Below are 17,796 nucleotides of genomic sequence, written 5' to 3'. Positions count from 1 at the left end.
AGCAGCCCCGAGCCCCGGACCCACCTTCACAGTTGACCCCGGAGCTGTCCAGGGAAAATCCCTTCTGGCACTCGCAGTTGTAGCTGCCTGGGGTGTTCAGGCACTGCCCCTTGGCTCCACACAGCGAGGGCTGGGCTGTGCACTCGTTGTTGTCTGCAAAACACCACGAGGGGCTTGAGGAAATCCATCCCTGACCACCTGGAAATCCATTCCTGAAACACCTGGAAATCCATCCCTGAAACACCTGGAAATCCATCCCTGAACACCTGGAAATCCATCCCTGACTACCCTGGACTGGGATTCATCCCTGGCCACCTGAAAGTCCATCCCTGGCTCTGTGGCCAGCTCAGGTGTTGGGGCTGAGCCCAGGCTGAGCAGCAGAGGGACATTGGAGGGGTGGCTGGAGGATCCAGGGGGACATTGGAGGGTGACTGGAGGATCCAGGGGGACATTGGAGGGGTGGCTGGAGGATCCAGTGGGACAATGGAGGGTGACTGGAGGATCCAGAGGGACATTGGAGGGGTGGCTGGAGGATCCAGAGGCAGAGTTTGGGGGCTGGGGAGCCTCTCCAGAGCCGGAGCTGCTCCGTGGGAAGGGGCAGGGCAGGAATTGTGCACTCACCAATGCAGGACGAGTGGTGCTGGGTGAAGCCAGGGGGGCACTTGCAGTTGAAGCCCCCGATGACGTTGACACACAGGAACTGGCAGTTGTGCTGCTTGGTGGAACACTCATCCAAATCTGAAGGGACAAGGAGAAGGTCTCAGTTTGTCACCTCAGTGTCCCCCAGAACACCCCTGAAGTGCTACAGGAGAACAAACCTGTCCCCACCTCAGGGTAACACCTGGCAGATGAAGAAATGATTCCCTGCCTCTCCTGCACTTCATAAATCCCAGAGAATCCCTGAGGATCTCCCTCATCCTCAGGCTCCTCACACTGGGAGAGGTGGGCACAGCCCAGCCTGGCTGGTGACAATGCCAGGACATCCATCTCTAAGCTCCCTGAGCTCAGGGCGTGCTCTGCAGTCTCCAGGAAAGATTCCAGGAGCGTTTTTCCCCCTGACAGACACACCTGCAGTGTCACACCTCACACCCAGCCCAGCCTGGCACCTTTCCCCACATCCTTCTGCTGACATTTTCCCGTGTCTGGCTGGCCTGTCCCCTGTCCCCGAGCTCTGTACCTTTGCAGATTTTGCCATCCTCCTGCAGGATGTAGCCCCGAGGGCACGAGCACTGGTAGCTGCCCTCGGTGTTCTTGCAGATGAAGTTGCAGGGCTTTGGGGACTGGTTACACTCGTCCAGATCTGCACCCCAGGGACAAAACACATCAGCCTGTGCTGCTGGCCAGGGTCCCCTCCACCCCTCGGACCTCCCAGCCCAATCCTGAGCACGAGGTGATGCCAGGTTTAGTGGCTCAGGGCTGGGATGTCCCCGTGGATTTTGGCACTCCTGGATATTTTCACTCCCTCATTTTTCCCTCTGCAGGAAGCAGCCGAGCAGAGCCCAGGGCTTTGGGGGAGCAGCTCAGTTTGAGCCAGCACAGCAAATGTGGGACAAATCCTGCTGAAAGATTGAGAGCTGTCATTCCAGAGGTGCCTTTTTTTTTTTTTTTTTTGGCCAACATCTGGATTCCCAGCACGGCTGGATGGAACCAGCTGCGCTGCCTTGGCAGTGGGGAGGGTTGGCAGCTCCCAGATTTCAGCTCAGCATCCCAATCCTGGGCAGCCCTGGGCTCAGGGAAGACAAGAAACTCAATTTTTTTTTAAGGAGTTAAAGTTTTTTTTTTTAAGGAGTTAAACGAAGCCTTGGAGGAACAGAGCATCACAAAACGGGGCGGGGTACCCAGAGCTCCGGGGGAGGAGGAGAGCGGCTCCCCGAGGGAAGGGCGGGTCCGGGGCAGGGTTAAAAGTCGGGGAAGGTGCCCGAGGGTGCCCGAGGGTGCCCGGCTCACCCTGGCAGGCCGTGCCCGTGATGTCCGGGGTGTAGCCCAGCCGGCAGTGGCAGCGGAAGGAGCCGATGCTGTTGATGCACTGCCCGTTCCTGCACAGGTTGGGCAGCACCTTGCACTCATCGATGTCTGGGCAGGGAGGGAAAGGAGGAGCTGTCAGTGCTCATCTCCCCCCCCCCCACCCCTCAAAAAAAAAAAAAAAGTTAATCTGGTGTTTGTTATCACATAAACATAAACAGGACAAGGTCTTGGATGATTTTGGCACCCAGCTCCTAACTAAATAAATATCCCCCTGTTAAAGCAGGAGCTGCAAAGATAAACTGGATTTCTGGCTGAACTTTCACAAAGCAGAAATCTGCTGCACGTTCCCTGGAAATGTGTGAGGCTTCTCCCCGGAGCAGGGGTGGAGGCTGAGTGAAGGACTCTGTTAATAATCATCATTTCCATGCTAAGTTCCTGATCAATCCCATTTCTTTTGCCAGCTTTAACACCTCGATATCTGCACGGTTTCTGTTCTGCTGTGACCCACCAGCACTTCTTTTCATCTTACCCCGTGCAATAAGCAATTCTGATTAAGATCTTTCATCTGTTACATCCTTTGCTAATAAATAACTCATTTCATAGCAGCCATGACGAGACTGCCATCCTTAGACCTTGAAGGCCAGAGAGATCCCTTAAAATGAAGCCCAAAAAAAAAAAAAAAATCCAAGGCTGAGGCAGGGCTGGCCTGAAACTCCCCCTGACACCAGGGGCAAGCTCCATTTCCAGGGAGCGCTGCCGAGGCTCCCTGTCTGCTCCAGGGGGATTTTTCCCCCGTGCCCACCTCACCTCTGCCATCCGTGGAGTAGCCAGGGCCGTGGGGACACATTTTCTTGTAGTGGGCAGTGCCAGGCAGGGGGCACAGCTCGCACTGGGGGCCCCAGCTGCGCCCGCTGTTGCAGCAGCACTCGGACTTGGTGACCAGGTTGCGGTTGGTGGAGGACATCTGGCACATGGTCTGCAGCACCTCCGTGAAGCAGAAACCCTGCCGGGTGTCTGGGCACACAAAGGGACACAAATCCAGCAGCTGAGGCAGTGCCAGCACCCGGGGGGAACGCCCGGGAGGGTGTGGATAAAAGGGATGCTCCTTTTTGCTCAGGAGCAAAGAATCCCAGGATGGGTTGGGTTGGAGGGGACCTTAAATCCCACCCAGTGCCACCCTCGACACCTCCCACTGTCCCAGGCTGCTCCAAACCCTGTCCTTGGACATCCCAGGGATCCAGGAGAGGAACAATTCCCCCCCCTCCCCAATATCCCAAATGTCACCATTCCCTGTGTCCTGCCCTGCTCTCTGAACCCCCTGTGTGGGACACACATTGAGAAAGTAAGAAAATTACAGCCTGAAAAATATTCCAGGCTGGAGCTTCTCAGCTCTGTTCCCAGCCCATAAGCTGGTCCAGCTCAAGGCTAAGGGAGAATTTCTCCCAGGGTGATAATTTGGTCAGAATAAAAAGGAATTAATAACAAAATCAAACCCCTGTTGTGGTGTGTGCCCAGGCCCTGGCAATGGGGTGTCTTCTCTCTGAACCAATCACCTTTTCTCTACTCTTAGAATTGCAAGTCCTGCTACAAAACCAAGTGTGTTTCCGAATAAATTTGTCTCTTTCTGTGCCTCTTACTTCTGCCTCACTTAAAGGGTTAAAACCCCATCCCACGGCTACACCCTGCACACCCAAAATTCTCGCTGAGGTGCCGGGGGGGAGGTGCCGCAGCCCAGCCCGGCGTTACCGATGCATTCCGTGCCCGAGGCGCTGACTTCGAAGCCCTCGTTGCAGTCGCAGCGGTAACTGCCGGCCGTGTTCACGCAGCGCCCGTTGGGGCAGATCCCGGGCTTGGTCCTGCACTCGTTCTCATCTGCCGGGGAGGAGGCACAAACAGCCCTGCTGAGGCCAGGGGTGAACATCCCCAAATTCCTCACTCCCCCTAGAACGCCCTCACACAGCCCCGGAGGGTCCCTTCCGTGCCTTTGGGTAGCTGGGAGGAAACTCTACCAGCCCCGGGGAAAATAAATATTCACCAGCCCTGGGGAAAAGAAATATCCACCAGCCTTGGGGAAAATAAAAAAACATCCACTAGCTTTGGGGAAAATAAATATTCACCAGTCCTCGGGAAAATAAATATCCACCAGCCCCGGGGAAAACATCCACACATCCCAGACCTCTCCCAGAGCAGGGTGGCCAAAATTCACCTTCCCTGGTTTGCCCATGCCTGGATTGGATTGGATTGGACTGGACTGGGATTGGATTGGGATTGGACTGGGATTGGATTGGATTGGATTGGACTGGATTGGATCCAAAAGCAGCTCGGCACAGCCTTTATAAAACTCAAAGGAAAGCACACGTGGCCCAGGGCTGTGTCACCCTGGGGGTCGCAGGGATGGGCAGAAGTTTTGTGTGTCCTATTGGGACACTCAGGATGTTGTGACATGTGGGAAAACCCGAGGATGGAAAACAAAGAAAGATGTAAACCAAAGAAGGATGCAAGAGAAAGAAAGATGCAAAACAAAGGATGCAAAACAAAGAAAGATGTAAAATAAAGAAAGGTGTGAAACAAAGAAAGATGTAAAATAAAGGATGTAAAACAAAGGATGAAATACAAAAAAGGATGTAAACCAAAGCTCCATGGGTGGCCCCTCAGAGGACCCTCACCATGCCCAGGAGTGCCCCAACCTGCCCGGGTACCTGTGCCCACCGTGCCTGGGTACCTGTGCCCACCCTGCCCGGGTACCTGTGCCCACCGTGCCCGGGTACCTGTGCCCACCGTGCCCAGGTACCTGTGCCCACCGTGCCCGGGTACCTGTGCCCACCCTGCCCGGGTACCTGTGCAGCCCTCGCCGTCGGGCCTGCGCTGCATGCCGGGGGGGCAGATGCACATGAAGGTGCCGATGAGGTTCTTGCAGAGCATCCCCCGGGACTCGCAGTCGTGCAGCCCCTCTGCACACTCGTCCAGATCTGCAAGGAGAGCCACCAGAGCCCCTGCCAGCCCTGCCAGCCCTGCCAGCCCTGCACATCCCTGCAGCCTCGGGCCACGTTAAAACATCTCATGGAATGAGCTGGGCTGGAAGGGACTTGAAACTCATCCAGTGCCAGCTCTGACACCTCCCACTGTCCCAAGCTGCTCCAAGCCCTGTCCAGCCTGGCCTTGGATAATTCCAGCGATCCAGGGACACTCTCCCCACCCTCCCCAGGGAAAAATTCCTCCCTGCCCGCAGGACACCGAGGTGGGTGATGGTGAGAAAAGCCAGCGCAGAATTCCCACCTTCCCTGTACACAAGAGCCAAGAGCAGGGGCCGGGGACAGTTTGGGCCATGCCCTGCTGGCTGCACAAAGGGTTTTTACCTCTGCACATCCTCCTGTCCTCCCGCAGGGCGTAGCCAGAGGGGCAGGTGCACTCGTAGGAGCCGAAGGTGTTGATGCAGCGGAAGGCGCAGAGCAGGGGGTTCAGGGAGCACTCGTTGATGTCTGCAGGGAGCAGAGGACACAGCTCAGCTGGCTGCCCTCCCCAGGGCACACCCACCCTCCCTGGGCATCCATCCCACCAGGGCTTTGTCCTGCTGTGGGGTCCCCCTGCGGAGGGACGGAGCCCCGGTGTCCCAGGGGATGGGAATGGGCTGCTGCTCCTCGGGGAGGCGGCTCCTGAGCTCACCCAGGGCTCCAGAGGGAGCTGAAGGAGCCCAGGGTGGAGAGGAGCCTCATCCGTGCCCAGGCAGGGACAGGGGGTCCCCCAGACTCCCAGTGTGATGGCAATGAAGGATTGTCCCCCAGCTGTCCCCCAGACTCCCAGCAGGGTGGCAATGAAGGGACTGTCCCCCAGCTGTCCCCCAGGTCTGTAATCACCTTCACAGGTCATCATGGGCCCTGGCTCGAAGCCCTCGTCGCAGGCACACTCGAAGCCTCCCACCACGTTGGTGCAGGTGCCATTGCCACAGGGATTGCCAATGGAGCACTCATCCGTGTCTGGGGAGCACAGCAGTGAGGAGGAGGAGGAGGAGGAGGAAGGGCTGGGCTGGGGGGTCAAACTGTGCCAGCAGAACCAGGAGGGAAGGGAAGGGAAGGGAAGGGAAGGGAAGGGAAGGGAAGGGAAGGGAAGGGAAGGGAAGGGAAGGGAAGGGAAGGGAAGGGAAGGGAAGGGAAGGGAAGGGAAGGGAAGGGAAGGGAAGGGAAGGGAAGGGAAGGGAAGGGAAGGGAAGGGAAGGGGGAGCAGCGATTCCCTCCTGGCACATGGACACTGATCCATCACCTCTGGAGGGAGCAGGAGGGAGCAGGACACCCCCACAAACCCCCCCCAGAGCCCCCCAGAGCCTCACCCACGCAGTTGACCCCGGTGTAGTCCAGGTTGTAGCCGAAGGGGCACTCGCAGCGGAAGGAGCCGTCGGTGTTGATGCAGGCGCCGTTGATGCACACCCCCAGGTTCTCCGAGCACTCGTTCACGTCTGGAAATGGAAAATGAAATTTTATACAGCCACAAACAGCCCTGACCCCTCAGGACTGACAGGGGATGCTCAGGTGATCCCGGGAGATTCCCTCTCCAGAGCTGAGGGATCAAACCCTGGCGAGCAGTTTTGGGGTTTGGGGGTGCCCTGCGCCCCCAGGATCCTGCCCAGCTCTGGTGGGTCCCAGGCAACAACAAACCCCCCCCTCCCCAGCAAACTTCTGCTGACCCCTCCCCACAGCCTCACCTTCCCGGGTGTCACCTGGGCCTGGGATGGCCCCGTGGCCGTACGGACACAGCTCCTGGAAAGCAACTGGAAAACAGCAGGAAATGGGGTGGGATGGGATGGGATGGGATGAATTCTGCTCCCAGTGGCTGGAACTGAAACTTTGGAGGCTCTTGAAGTCCCGTGGGGACACCCCATCCCTCCATGGGGACACCCCACCCCTCCATGGGGACACCCCATCCCTCCATGGGGACACCCCCATCCCTTTCCCTTATCCCCACACTCCCACCGGGACACCCCCACCTCTCCCTGGGGTCACCCCCTCCCCTGTCCCGGGTCACCCCCTCCCCTGTCCCCTCCTACCGTTGCCCTCCTGCGGGCACAGCTCGCAGGGGTCTCCCCACCCCTCCCCTGGCATTTTGCTGCAGCAGCACCGAGCCTTGGTGGTGTTGAAAGCCTTGGGCACGGAGCACTTGCCGTTGTCGAAGCGAGTGAAGCAGAAGCTCTGGCGAGTGTCTGGGGGAGGATGGGGCAGTGCCAAAATCAGGGAGATTCCCGGGAATTCTTGTCCCCACCCCTCCAGGAGCGGAGCACTGACCGAAGCAGCGGCGGCCGTTGTCGGACAGAACAAAGCCCGGGGGACACACGCACTGGAAGCTGCCGGGGGTGTTGGTGCACGTCCCAAAAAGACAAATGTTGGGCTCCTCCTCGCACTCGTTGATGTCTGAGAGCAACAGGGACACAGCCAGAGGTCACCCCAACAGCTCAAGGGGGTTTGGGGGCTGGACATCACAACCCTGAGCCCTCCCTCCTGTGGACACACACATTTAGGGAGCTGGGGAATTCCAGCTTGGGAATTCTTTCCAGGCCTGGATTTCTCCTGACTCTCAGCTCCATTCCCAGGCTGACAAGCTGACTGCAGCTTCAGTTAGGGAGGAGTCTCCCAGGGTGACAACAGGGTGACAAACAGAGTGAAATTCATCACCAACATTAACCCCTGGTGTCTTTCCCGTGGGACACATCCTGAGGTGCTGTCCCAAGGATGTTTTTCCCAATTGTCCAATGAGCTCCTGTCCTGTCCTGGCTGCACTGACACACTTTAAATCCGGGCTGGCTGTACAATAAATTGGTTTTTTTCCCCAAAAAGAGCTCCGTGTGTGTTGCTGTCCTTTCTCTCTCTTTTCAGAGCAGTGACCACACCCTCCCACAGGCAAAACGGGCACAGCAGAACCCCTGAGCCCCCCGTGCCACCAGAGCTGGGCTCGCCCGGCTCCCAGCAGGGATTTGGGGGTGGGGAAGGGCAGTTTGGGGGGCACAGAGCCCACCTTACCGATGCAGTTGTCGTTCTGCACCTCGTAGCCCGGGGGGCAGATGCAGCGGAAGGAGCCCTCCAGGTTCTGGCAGGTGCCAGGGGAGCAGGTCCCGGGCAGGCTCACACACTCATTGATGTCTGGAGAGGGCAAAAGAGCCAGGGGTGGGCACCTGGGGCTGCACCAGGCTCTGCCCCGCCCCAAAAGTCACAGGGAATAGGGGACACATTTCCAGGATGGGTCCCTGTTAGGAGTTTTAGGGCATGGAAAGGATTTGTGGGATTTGTCCCATTGTCTGCAGGGTCCAGCACAGGGAGGGGACGGCCTGAAGGGACATGGAGGCAGCGAGGGCCAGCCCAGATCTCCAGGGACATTCCAGTGACCAGGCTTTGCTTCCAGGGGCCACTGGGTGATTCTGCAGAATCCACTGCTGGCACCAGCTTGGGGACAACAGGGACAGCACCAGCCAGGCCAGAGGAGCCTGGACCCTGAGTGGACCCTGAGTGGACCCTGAGTGGCCACTGACCCACGCAGTTCTTGCCGTCGGGGGTGCGGTCGTAGCCCTCCTGGCACAGGCACTGGAAGGAGCCCACGCTGTTGATGCACTGCCCGTTCCTGCACACCTGCCCCACCAGCGACGAGCACTCATCCACATCTGGGGACACAGCAGGGCAGGGTCAGGGGTCACCCGTGTGTCACACGGGGCCACCCCCGCTGTCCCCAGGGCGCGGGGGGGACGCTGACCCATGCAGTCGTTGTTGTGGGTGAGCTCGAAGCCCGGGAAGCACAGGCAGTTGTAGGAGCCCACGGTGTTCTTGCAGGTGCCGTTGCCGCACGGCTGCCGGTCACACTCATCGATGTCTGCGGGGACAAGGGACAGTGGCAGCCCAGGTGACACCGGGACACGGGGACAGCCTGGGAGGACACTCGGCTGTGCTTGGTACCACCCTGGAGTGTCAGGGACTTGTGACTTTTTAGGGTGACACTGACCCGGGGGGGATGACACTGACCCAGGGGGGGTGACACTGACCCGGGGGGGGTGACACTGACCCGGGGGAGGTGACACTGACCCAGGATGGTGACACTGACTGGGGGGGTGACACTGACCCAGGATGGTGACACTGACCCAGGGGGGGTGACACTGACCCAGGATGGGTGACACTGACCCAGGATGGGTGACACTGACCCATGCACATGGTCTGCTCCCCGGTGGCCTTGAAGCCGTTGTGGCAGATGCAGACGTAGCTGCCCTCGGTGTCCACGCAGTCCCCGTGGCTGCACACGTTGGGGATCTCCTGGCACTCGTTGCGACCTGAAACGGAGCCCAGGGGGTCCAGGTGAGGGACAGGAGGGGACAGGAGGGGACAGGTGGGGACAGCAAAGCCCCACCCACGGTTTGGGAGAGGAGACTCCACAGACAACGAGATTTATGTGCTCTCATCCCGGAAAAAAGCGGGGGGTGAGATCAGGTGTGTGCTCAGATGTGCCCCAGATGTGCCCCAGGTGTGTCCCAGGTGTTCCCCAGGTGTGATCAGGTGTGCCTAGGTGTTCCTCAGGTGTTCCCCAGATGTGTCCCAGGCGTGTCGAGGTATGACAAGGTATGTCCCAGCTGTGTCCCAGGTGTGTCCCAGGTGTGTCCCAGGTGTCCCCAGGGGTTTCCCAGTTGTGATCAGGTACAAGGTGTGTCCCAGGTGTGATGAGCTATGACAAAGGTATGTCCCAGGTGTGTTTCCCAGGTGTGTCTCAGCTGTCCCCAGGTGTGTCCCAGCTGTCCCCAGGTGTCCCGCAGGTGTCCCCAGGTGTGTCCCTTACCCACGCAGGCGCCCCCCGGGGACAGCCGGTATCCCGTGGCGCACTCGCAGCGGAAGCTGCCCGGGATGTTGACGCACTCGGCGTGGCGCTGGCACAGCGTCTCCCCACTGCTGCACTCATCGATGTCTGCGGGGACAGAGGGCACAGGGACACCGGGATGGCACCGGGATGGCACCGGGATCCACCCAGCAGGGGCTCTCCCCTTGGGAATTCCATGGGAAAGGCGGGAACAGCCCGGCCTGCGAAGGATCAGGGACTCCAACCCCGGGTGCTGTGCAGGACATCCCAAAACCCCCCCAGAGGAGCTGCTGGGGCAGCGCTCCGGGCAGGGAGGAGCCGGAATTCCCGGCGGGATCCGCGGTACCTTCGCAGATGAGCAGGATGTTGTTGTAGCTGAAGCCGATGGGGCACTCGCAGCGGAAGCTCCCGATCTGGTTGATGCAGACGCCGTTGGTGCAGATGGCCGGGATCTCGCTGCACTCATCGATATCTGCAGCAATCCGACATCAGCCACCCACCCCGGCATCCCGGGAATGCTGAACGGCATCGGGATCCCACCCCGGCATCCCGGGAATGCTGAACGGCATCAGGGTCCCAACCCTGGAACCCGGGAATGCTCCACAACATCAACATCCCCCTCTGCATCCCGGGAATGCTGAACGGCATCGGGATCCCCCCTCTGCATCCCGGGAATGCCGGGAGCTGCTGGGAGAAGATGGGAGATGATGGGAGGTGCTGGGAGGTGCTGGAGGACGCTGCCCATTCCCATTCCCAACAGGATCAGTGGGAAAGGGCTGCCAGGAAAGCAACCCTTGGATATCGAGAGTGAAGCCTGCAGGTCACAGCTCCACAGGATTTTGGGAACGCAGCAGAGCCACACGAGTTTTGCTGACACATTTTGGGAAGGCTCCAACCCAGGACATCCCCCCTGCCTGCTCCCAGTAACAGGGACACAGCTCAGCTCTGGGAGCAGGCTGGGAATGGGGAGCCCAGGGGGTCACTGGGATATTGGGATGGCTCTGGGGTGCAAGCACCAATTCCTTCTGCTGCACTTTCCCCCCAGGAAAAGGAGATTCGCTCATCTCCCACCTCTGCCAGCCCTGGCACTGCCAATCCTCCTCTCCTTGCCCTAAGCTTTGATTCCCAAAGGGAAGCAGCTCCCCTGGGATGGCAGCAGAGGCCCCGGGGGGGTGCAGGGCTCACTCACCGATGGGTTTCCCTGTGTGGATGTCGATGATAAATCCGGGGGCTTGGTTCCCACACAGGATCTGGTACTCGGCTGCAAAGGGAACAGCGGGGTCAGGGCTGTGCCAGGGAGGGACAAGAGCTGGAATTGGGGTGTGACAGGAACCAGGGTTCCCCCCGTGCTGGGAGTCACCTCCAGAGCGCTCTGCTGTTTATTTTGTTGGTGTCCAAGCCCCGAATTTCATGGGAAAGTGGGAAAATCGATGGGACAGGGATCAACGTGGGAAGGACTTGGGGCTGGCAGGGGTGGGACAGGGACCCTGTGAGGACACTCACGGCTGGCAGGGGTGGGACAGGGCTCGCAGGGTTTGTTCCAGGCTTTGCCAATGTTGTAGGAGCAGCAGCACATCTTCTTGGTCATGTTGAAGGACAGCTCGTTCTCGCACGTGTCGTTGTAGTTGCGGTAGCAAACGCTTTTCCTCATGTCTGCAAAAACGGTGCCAGGCTCGGGACAGCCCTGGGAATGGCACTGGCAGCACTGGGAATGGCACTGGCAGCCCCGGGAATGGAGGAAAGGCCCCCAGGATCCAGCCCAAGCCATGCCCACTCTGTCACAGCACCGAGTGCCACATCCAGCTTTGAATCCCAGCCCCGTTTCCAGCATTTCTGCTCCGTCCCCTTGGCACAGCCCCCTCTGGGGTGGCAGTGCCAGCCCCCTGCCCACAGATCTGGGCCATTCCCCACACACTGGAGCCCTCCCCACGCTCTGGGGCCGTACCCATGCAGTTGTTGCCCCCGTTGACCTGCATGTACTCGGGGGGGCACACGCAGGTGTAGTTGCCCAGGGTGTTGTAGCAGGTGCCAGGGCCACAGATCCCGATGTGGGCAGAGCACTCGTCGATATCTGTGGGAGAAAGGAGTCAGAGCACCGGGCACGGGTGGCACAAGGGACGGTGGCTTTGGCACGGGGACAGGTTTGTGATGAGGAAATCTGGGACAGGGGAGGGGGAAGGATGCTCCCAACCATTCCTGGGGCAGCTGGGATGCACACACAGCTCTGGCACACATACAGGGTGCCACCCTGGATCGGTGCCACCCCATGTCCAAACCCCTGAATCAGTGTCACCCCCTGTCCCAGCCCCTGGCACCTTCACAGATCCGGGTGTCCTCGTTGAGGTAGTAGCCCAGGGGACACTCGCACTGGAAGCTGCCGAAGGTGTTGACGCAGTTCCCGCCCTGGCACAGCCCTGGCAGCTCCTGGCACTCATCAATGTCTGAGGAGGGACAGCAGGGGGACATTTTCACTGCCTGTGCCACCCCACAGCTCCAGAGAGCTCAGCTCTGGGTCGTGGCTGGAGCACGGCCACCCTCTGTGTCCAGCAGGCACCCAGCAGCCCAGTGCCATGGCACGGTGTCCCCACAGTGTCCCCACAGTGTCCCCCAGCACCCCATGCCATGGGAACTGGGGTCACTCACCCTCCAGGATGACAGTGATGGGGTTGGGCCGGAACCCTTCTCCCCCAGGGCACAAGGTCTTGTACTCGGCTGTGGAGAGAGGCAGGGAGGGCTGAGGGGGCTGAGTGAGCCAGGAGGGGTGGGGAGAGCCAGGAGAACCCCAGGAGGAGCAGGACACGGGGACAATCCCAGGCGGAACAGGACATGGGGACAATCCCAGCAGGAACAGGACACGGGGACATTCCCGGGAGGAACAGGACATGGGGACAGTCCCAGCAGGAACAGGACATGGGGACAGTCCCAGCAGGAACAGGACATGGGGACAATCCCAGCAGGACACGAGGATGCGGCCAGGGCTCAGATGGAGCAGCTCCATTCCCATCCCATCACCTGCCCTCCCTCCAAGGTGGGAATTCCACATTCCCTGCCCTCCCCTGCACTGGGAAAGAAGGATCCCAACCTGGATCTCCCGGCCACACCAGCCTGGCCTCCCCCACCCCGCTTAACCCCTGCTCTGTTCAAATCCTGAACTCAGCCCCTCCAGCGTGGCTCGAGGATCCATTGGGAATCATCCCTGCCCCGTTGCCTCCATCCCAGCCCGTGCCCATCCCAGGCTTTCCCCTCTCACTGGTGTTGGCTGGAGGACAGAGCTCGCAGGGGTTGCCCCAGGCTCGGCCCAGGGAGCAGCAGCAGGAGGCTCGGGTGACGCCCACGCCGATCTCAGCGCTGCAGGAGATGCCCCCATCCCCTCGGTCCTGCGTGTCCAGGAAGCAATTCCCAACCCGGGTATCTGCACAGAGACACGGCTGGTAAAAAATCCTGGAAATTTCCCTGGGTGCTGGGAAAAATCCTGGAAATGTGCCTGAGTGTGGAATTATGGAATTTTGGGATGGTTTGGGATGGAAGGGACCTTAAAGGTGATGCTGTTTCACACCCTGCCATGGGCTGCCAAGGAATGGGAAATCTTCCAGGGATAAGGAAAAGCTGGGGGTTACTGGGGATCTGTACTGGGAGCTGTGTGGGATCATGGAATCCCAAATTCTTTGGGCTGAAGGGAGCTCAAGGATCATCCTGGGCAAGGGCAGGGAGACACTTCAGTGTCCCAGGCTGCTCCAAGCCCTGTCCAGCCTGGCCCTGGACACTCGCAGGGAATAAAAGCTGGAACAAGAGGGGCACCCACAGTGGTGACAGTGGCACAGCCAACAGGACGTGGGTTCTGCTGAAGGGTTAAACCCACGGGGGACAGCACAGCCAGGCAGGGACAGCCAGGCAGGGACAGCCACCCTCCTTGTGTCCACCAAGAAGGTCGCCAGGTGAGGGTGGGAGGTGCCACTCACCCACGCAGCCCACCCCAGTGGGGTTCAGCTCGAAGTCCTGGGGGCAGTTGCACAGGTAGCTGCCAGGGGTGTTGACACAGAGCCCGTTGATGCAGTTCACAGGGTCTGCACACTCGTTGATGTCTGAAAGGACGGACAGATGGACGCTGAAGGTCCAGGAGAGCCCAGCCCAGCCTGAGCTCTGTGCCCACCCCACGGTGCCCCTCCTTGCCCTGTGCCCGGGGACAGAGGAAGGAGCAGAGCCACACCCTGCTGGCCCTGCTGGCCACCCCCAGGCCCTGGGACCATGGAGTGGTTTTGGGCTACCATGGAGGGCAGCAGCTGAGCCCAGCAGAGCCCAGAGCAGCGAGGCAGGAGCCCTGACCTGTGCAGTTGCCCCCACTCCTGTCCAGCTCGTATCCATCGTCGCAGGCACAGCGAAACATCCCGGGCAGGTTCTGGCAGGTGCCGAACACACAAATGTTCTGGAAGGTGCATTCATCGATGTCTGCAAAACAGGGACAGCTGGGGACAGGCTGTGGCACACTGAGGGACAGGACAGGACAGGTTGTGACACACTGAGGGACAGGACACGCTGCTCCTGCCCCCACCTCCTCCCCCACCGGGACAAACCCAGCCCAGGATGGTCCTGGTGCCATTTGAGACAATCTCCTGGGCTAGCTGGGCCACTCCACCCTCTCCCCTCAGCCCTGCTCTCCCGGTTTTCCATCTTGCTCTATAATGATTTATAGGAAGTTTATAGAGGTATTGGAGTCTGTTCAAGGTATATATGGTTCATGGTCATGGTTATGCACCCAGTTTGTTAGAGGAGGAGCAGGGGATGAGACTTTCCTTTCTTTTCCTTTCCTTTCCTTTCCTTTCCTTTCCTTTCCTTTCCTTTCCCTTTCCCTTTCCCTTTCCCTTTCCTTTCCTTTCCTTTCCTTTCCTTTCCTTTCCTTTCCTTTCCTTTCCTTTCCTTTCCTTTCCTTTCCTTTCCTTTCCTTTCCTTTCCTTTCCTTTCCTTTCCTTTCCCTTTCCCTTTCCCTTTCCCTTTCCCTTTCCCTTTCCCTTTCCCTTTCCCATCCACTACACCCCTTTTGGAGAATGTTCAGTTTCCCCTGAATGTCAGACATCACCTTCCCGGTTTTTAATCTGCTCAGATTCCTCTACAAAACCTCCAGCTTCTCTAGAATGGGGGCTGAGATTTCCAGAGGGGCCGATGGGACCCTCTGGAGGCTGGGGAGAAACTGCTGCCAGGGGCACGGGTGGCACCTCAGGAGGCGAGAGCAGAGCACGGAGAGGGCTCAGAGCCCCGGGCACTCACCCTGGCAGGCCCTGCTGTCCTCGGTGGGGTTGAAGCCCATCTCGCACTCGCAGCGGTACCCGCCGGGGGCGTTGAGGCACTGCCCGTTCTCACACAGGTTCACGTTCTCTGCACACTCATCCACGTCTGCAAGGGAGCCACAGGGCTGGGGGCTCGGGCCACCCCCCCAGTGTGCCCAGCCACTGCTGGGAGGATGCAATTCCTGCCCTGAGCCTCCCCAAACCCCCGTGAGGAGGGGCTGGATCCCTGCTGGAGGTGCCAGGCACAGAGCAGGCTGCTCCGTGCTGTGGGGAACTGCAGGGACGGGGAGCACTGAGCGAGGCTGGGGCTCAGAGGGGCTGGGGGCTCAGAGGGGCTGGGGACACAGAGGGGCTGGGGGCACAGAGGGGCTGGGGGCTCAGAGGGGCTGGGGGCTCAGAGGGGCTGGGGACACAGAGGGGCTGGGGGCTCAGAGGGGCTGGGGACACAGAGGGGCTGGGGGCTCAGAGGGGCTGGGGGCTCAGGGGTTGGTGGCTCACAGGGATGGTCCCTGTGCCAGCCCAATCCTGCTGCCAGCCCTGGTGGCTCACAGAAGCTGGTGGCACAAAGGAGCTGGGGGCCCACAGGGGCTGGGGGCTGTTCCCTGTGTCAGCCCAGCTCCTGCTGCCAGCCCTGGTGGCACAGAGGGGCTGGGGGCTCAGAGAGTTGGTGGCTGTGCCAGCCCTGGTGGCACAGAGGGGCTGGTGGCACAAAGGGACTGGTCCCTGTGCCAGCCCTGGTGGCTCCCAGGGACGGTCCCCGTGCCAGCCCAGTCCTGCTGCCAGCCCCAGGCTCACCCGAGCAGGAGAAGCCGTCGCCGTTGAAGCCGTCGCGGCAGGCGCAGCGATACGAGCCCGGCGTGTTCACACAGTTGGCGTTCAGGTTGCACTTGTGCTCCTCAGTTGCACACTCATCCAGGTCTGGGCATGGACAAGAGCCTGTCAGAGCCTGGCCTGGCTAGTCTGGAATGACCTTGGGCTCCTGGATGGGCTGGGCTCGCTTTTCATGGAACCACAGAGGGGATTGGGGCGGGAAGGACCTGAAGGTTCCACCCCCAGGGACACCTTCCATTAGCCCAGCTTGCTCCAAACCCTGTCCAGCCTGGCCTTGGACACCTTTTTGTGCCTTTTCCCTGAGCCTGAGCAGCTACAGGAGCACACAAATGGCCCAGGAGACTGTCCAGACACTTGGAAGCTCCAATACATCCCTGGGAGCCTCTATGGCCATGACCAGGACGCTGCCAAGCCACTGACCATGTCCCCAAGTGCCACATCTGCATGGCTTTAAACCCCTCCAGGGATGGTGACTGATCCAGGGCTGGACATTTCCATGAAGATTTCCCCAAAATCCACCCTGCCCCTCCCCTGCTGCAATGTGAATCTGTTCCCTCTTGTCCCCTGGAGGCAGAGCCCGACCCCCCCGGCTGTCCCCTCCTGTCAGGGAGTTGTGCAGAGCCACAAGGTCCTCCCTGAGGCTCCTTTTCCCCGGGCTGAAGCAGAACCAGGGCTCGCCCTCCCTGGCTGAGCACTCACCGTTGCACTTGAGCCCATCCCCGAGCCAGCCCGAGCGACATTTGCACTTGAAGCTGCCGGGGACGTTGATGCAGGACGCGTGCATGTCACAGTTGTGAGCCCCGATCTCGCACTCATCGATGTCTGCAGAGCAAGGACAGCAGGGCTGGCACAGCTCAGCTCTCCCAGCACGGCTGGGCTGAGCCTGGCACGATCCTGGCACGATCCTGGCACAGCTCAGCTCTTCCAGCACGGCTGGGCTGAGCCTGGCACGATCCTGGCACGATCCTGGCACAGCTCAGCACTCCCAGCACGGCTGGGCTGAGCCTGGCACGATCCTGGCCCGATCCTGGCACAGCTCAGCACTCCCAGCACGGCTGGGCTGAGCCTGGCACGATCCTGGCCCGATCCTGGCACAGCTCAGCACTCCCAGCACGGCTGGGCTGAGCCTGGCACGATCCTGGCACGATCCTGGCACGATCCTGGCATGATGCCACTCCAGGATTTGGGCACCGACAGCTCCCGGAGCTCCCAGGGTTTGGACCCTGGAGCTGAGGAGCTCAGCCCTGGCAAAGGTGCAGGAGGAAGGGCAGGCTCCTGGCCTCACCTGGGAACAGGTGAGTTCCTGGCCCTCTGTACCTGCCCAGCACAGGGCACACCCCACAGCAACCCCCACACAGCCCCTGGGCACGGGGGGTTCTCTCCAGGGCACCTCTGGGAGGAGTTTCCTGTTCCTGCTCACTGGCTCCAGGTGTGCTCTCACCTGTGCATCCCAGGTGTGCTGTACCCCCACCTGCGCACCCCAGGTGTGCTGTACCCCCACCTGTGCAGCCCGTGGTCCCTTTCTTGACGAAGTAGCCCAGCTGGCAGTGGCAGATGAAGGAGCCCTTGGTGTTCTCACACTCGCCGTGCAGGCAGATGTTGGGGTTGAGGTCGCACTCGTTCACATCTGCAGCACAGAACCGACCATGGGACACCCGCAGGAGCCAGGGGTGGCTCTGGGGACACGGCCAGGGCACAGGGCACGGCCAGGGCCTCACCAATGCACGTCTTCATGTCCAGGGATGCCATGAAGCCGTCGAAGCAGAGGCAGCGATACTCCCCGGGGATGTTGGTGCACTGCCCCCCGTCACAGATGTCGGGGTTGTCCTCACACTCATCAATATCTGCAAGAGGAAACCGTGAAGGGGAGCCCAGCCAGAGGTGGAGGGGACAGGAGCAAACC

At 60.1% G+C, this 17,796-nt stretch overlaps 1 protein-coding gene across 1 annotated transcript in view; it reads right to left on the bottom strand.

Annotated features, from left to right (window-relative positions):
* Nucleotides 1–17,796, bottom strand: part of FBN3 (fibrillin 3) — a 78,402-nt gene that overhangs the window by 6,857 nt on the left and 53,749 nt on the right. The window contains exons 29-60 of the mRNA XM_088179173.1: nt 17,612–17,737; nt 17,395–17,520; nt 16,593–16,715; nt 15,858–15,980; nt 15,043–15,168; nt 14,104–14,226; nt 13,740–13,862; nt 13,031–13,192; nt 12,424–12,492; nt 12,096–12,221; nt 11,726–11,851; nt 11,284–11,433; nt 10,970–11,041; nt 10,127–10,252; nt 9,763–9,888; nt 9,137–9,262; nt 8,695–8,811; nt 8,477–8,605; nt 7,971–8,090; nt 7,239–7,364; nt 7,004–7,156; nt 6,662–6,727; nt 6,290–6,415; nt 5,820–5,939; nt 5,322–5,444; nt 4,803–4,934; nt 3,712–3,837; nt 2,773–2,979; nt 1,948–2,073; nt 1,178–1,300; nt 622–738; nt 25–153 (exon numbers count right to left, since the gene is read on the bottom strand). Coding sequence (XP_088035299.1) covers nt 25–153; nt 622–738; nt 1,178–1,300; nt 1,948–2,073; nt 2,773–2,979; nt 3,712–3,837; nt 4,803–4,934; nt 5,322–5,444; nt 5,820–5,939; nt 6,290–6,415; nt 6,662–6,727; nt 7,004–7,156; nt 7,239–7,364; nt 7,971–8,090; nt 8,477–8,605; nt 8,695–8,811; nt 9,137–9,262; nt 9,763–9,888; nt 10,127–10,252; nt 10,970–11,041; nt 11,284–11,433; nt 11,726–11,851; nt 12,096–12,221; nt 12,424–12,492; nt 13,031–13,192; nt 13,740–13,862; nt 14,104–14,226; nt 15,043–15,168; nt 15,858–15,980; nt 16,593–16,715; nt 17,395–17,520; nt 17,612–17,737 — 3,993 coding nt within the window. The remainder of the gene's footprint in view (nt 1–24; nt 154–621; nt 739–1,177; nt 1,301–1,947; nt 2,074–2,772; nt 2,980–3,711; nt 3,838–4,802; nt 4,935–5,321; nt 5,445–5,819; nt 5,940–6,289; nt 6,416–6,661; nt 6,728–7,003; nt 7,157–7,238; nt 7,365–7,970; nt 8,091–8,476; nt 8,606–8,694; nt 8,812–9,136; nt 9,263–9,762; nt 9,889–10,126; nt 10,253–10,969; nt 11,042–11,283; nt 11,434–11,725; nt 11,852–12,095; nt 12,222–12,423; nt 12,493–13,030; nt 13,193–13,739; nt 13,863–14,103; nt 14,227–15,042; nt 15,169–15,857; nt 15,981–16,592; nt 16,716–17,394; nt 17,521–17,611; nt 17,738–17,796) is intronic.

Source organism: Sturnus vulgaris, chromosome 26 (genome assembly GCF_052056855.1).
Source record: "Sturnus vulgaris isolate bStuVul1 chromosome 26, bStuVul1.hap1, whole genome shotgun sequence".
NCBI classification, from domain to species: domain Eukaryota; kingdom Metazoa; phylum Chordata; class Aves; order Passeriformes; family Sturnidae; genus Sturnus; species Sturnus vulgaris.
The sequence above is the reverse complement of the archived record's forward strand: the minus strand, read 5'-3'. Positions and strand labels throughout refer to the sequence as shown.